This window comes from Limulus polyphemus, unplaced genomic scaffold (assembly GCF_000517525.1).
Source record: "Limulus polyphemus unplaced genomic scaffold, Limulus_polyphemus-2.1.2 Scaffold71, whole genome shotgun sequence".
NCBI lineage: Eukaryota > Metazoa > Arthropoda > Merostomata > Xiphosura > Limulidae > Limulus > Limulus polyphemus.
Window position 1 is genome coordinate 1,031,897 of NW_013665681.1, and position 1,990 is coordinate 1,033,886.

General features: G+C 34.3%; 1 protein-coding gene across 1 annotated transcript in view; it reads left to right on the forward strand.

Annotated features, from left to right (window-relative positions):
• The first annotated feature begins 391 nt into the window (after window positions 1–391).
• LOC106466018 (synaptogyrin-like) overlaps window positions 392–1,990 on the forward strand; it is a 22,832-nt gene continuing 21,233 nt past the window's right edge. The window contains exon 1 of the mRNA XM_013926269.2: window positions 392–1,381. Coding sequence (XP_013781723.1) covers window positions 1,283–1,381 — 99 coding nt within the window. The 5' untranslated portion in view covers window positions 392–1,282. The remainder of the gene's footprint in view (window positions 1,382–1,990) is intronic.

Here is a 1,990-nt window from a genome sequence, read left to right on the forward strand (position 1 = left end):
TTTAAATATCTTCAAAATCGTTGACACTGGAGTATGGATCAGGCTTAGAATGAATAGAAAGTTGATAAATCCCAGGAGACGGCAGGCCCAGACTAAAGTCTTCGTGTTGTTGCGTCAGGGGGTCACGTGACTATTGTCACGCCGCCTATTTTCTGGAAGTATCTTGTTCCTTCGTGAATGCCCTAGCATTTACTAGATATATGTTTTTCTGGTATATAAATAGGACGCTCACAACGTGACAATAATGTGTGTGTGTAGACAGTGAGTAATTGAACTGCAGTCAGAGAGAGACGTATTGTTGAAGTTAAGTGTATCGTAAAGTTATATTCGGAAAGAATAAACCAGTTTTATTAAGTAAGGACTTGTGTCGCTAAAGTTTCGTCGGAAAGTTAATTAACAAACGGAGACGTAACAGTGTGTAAACAGTTGTTTGTTAGTGATTGTGGCCTAGTAGCTCAATCCCAGGAGGACATGCTCTCATTATGATATAACCATCAAGTTGAAAAGGACAGAAGTTCTGTATCAACCAGCACTAAGCAAATCTTACATCTTTGAGGTGGTAGACAAGTTAACTTACTTGGAGAGCATGCTGTCAAGAGAATCCACCATTGATGAAGAAATTGTCAACGAGATTGCTAAAGCAACCAAAGCCTTTATAAGGCTTTGGAAACACCTCCTGAACCAAAAAGGCGTCACTTTACAGACCAAGTTAAAATTCTATAAATCCATAGTCATCTCATCTCTGTTTTATGCATGTGAGTCTTGTACAACATACATATCCCATAACTGAGTCTAATCGGCTTCTCTAAAATCGAGAACATACAACACTTACTAGCTCAGTAATTGGGCCCAACTTCCAAATACAATAATTATTGATAATAGAGATATTATCTATAATAACAAATTGCTCTTGCACAACTGCGTTTCTAAGAATATTATTTTCACTAATATCAACAATCTTGTAAAAATGAATCATTTTCAGTTGGCGTTTTGATACGAGTGAGGAAACAGATCCCGTAATTTTAACCGATTATTCAGACTAACAGAAATAGTGAATTTATCTGTAATGTATTCCAAAAATCAATATATCCCATAACAATAGTAGCAAAACTAAGTACCTTGTATATACCTATTAGTTGTGTACGTAGTTTTTAAAAGCAGACCATCACGCGACATTTCACACAAAGCTTCAAATTGAAGTTTACAAAACATTTCCTAACAGACACTATGGTGACGCATTGCCTTCTCTAATCTTCTAATGTATTAAGACTAAGTGTCCAACATGAATACGAAGGCTTACGGCGCCGGTTTAGCTGGAGGTCAATTTGATCCTATTACTTTTGTTCAGAGACCTCAAGTCATTTTAAGAGTGCTGTGTTGGGTAGGGTATTCTTTGCTTAAATGATTTTTATATAAAAATATTAACTATAAGTGGTACCAAGAAATATAACATCCATTGATTATATCGTAAGGATAAGGCTTAACCCTAAGTTAGATAACCAAGTCAAGACTAACGAGTAACACTAACGTGTGTATATATATTAGTTTTACTAACAGTAACACTGTTGTTAACAGTAATACTAGTGTTAGTAATATCACTACACAAGTAATATTGAAATGTAGAATGTGTTGTTTTGGCGCTTCAACAGTTCAAGCAAAAATCCAGTTATCTATCTGTATATATATATATATATATAAGAGGAAGTTTGTTTATTTTGTTCGCTATAGGAAACCAAACGGTTGAACTTACAAATTTTAAAATAACTTCATAATAACCAGTTTTTTTACAGGATATTTAATGGTGCTGTTTATTTTGTATTTGGTGTAGTATTTAATGACGAAATTGACAATTAATGATTATTGCTCCATTTTTTTATAATAAACATACAAACATAAGCACGTTTTGCACATAGAAAGTGTTATGGCAGGAGACACTCAGATCACCTTGCTGTCAATTCAGTATTTCCTAAAAAGTTTCTTTAAATAGTGC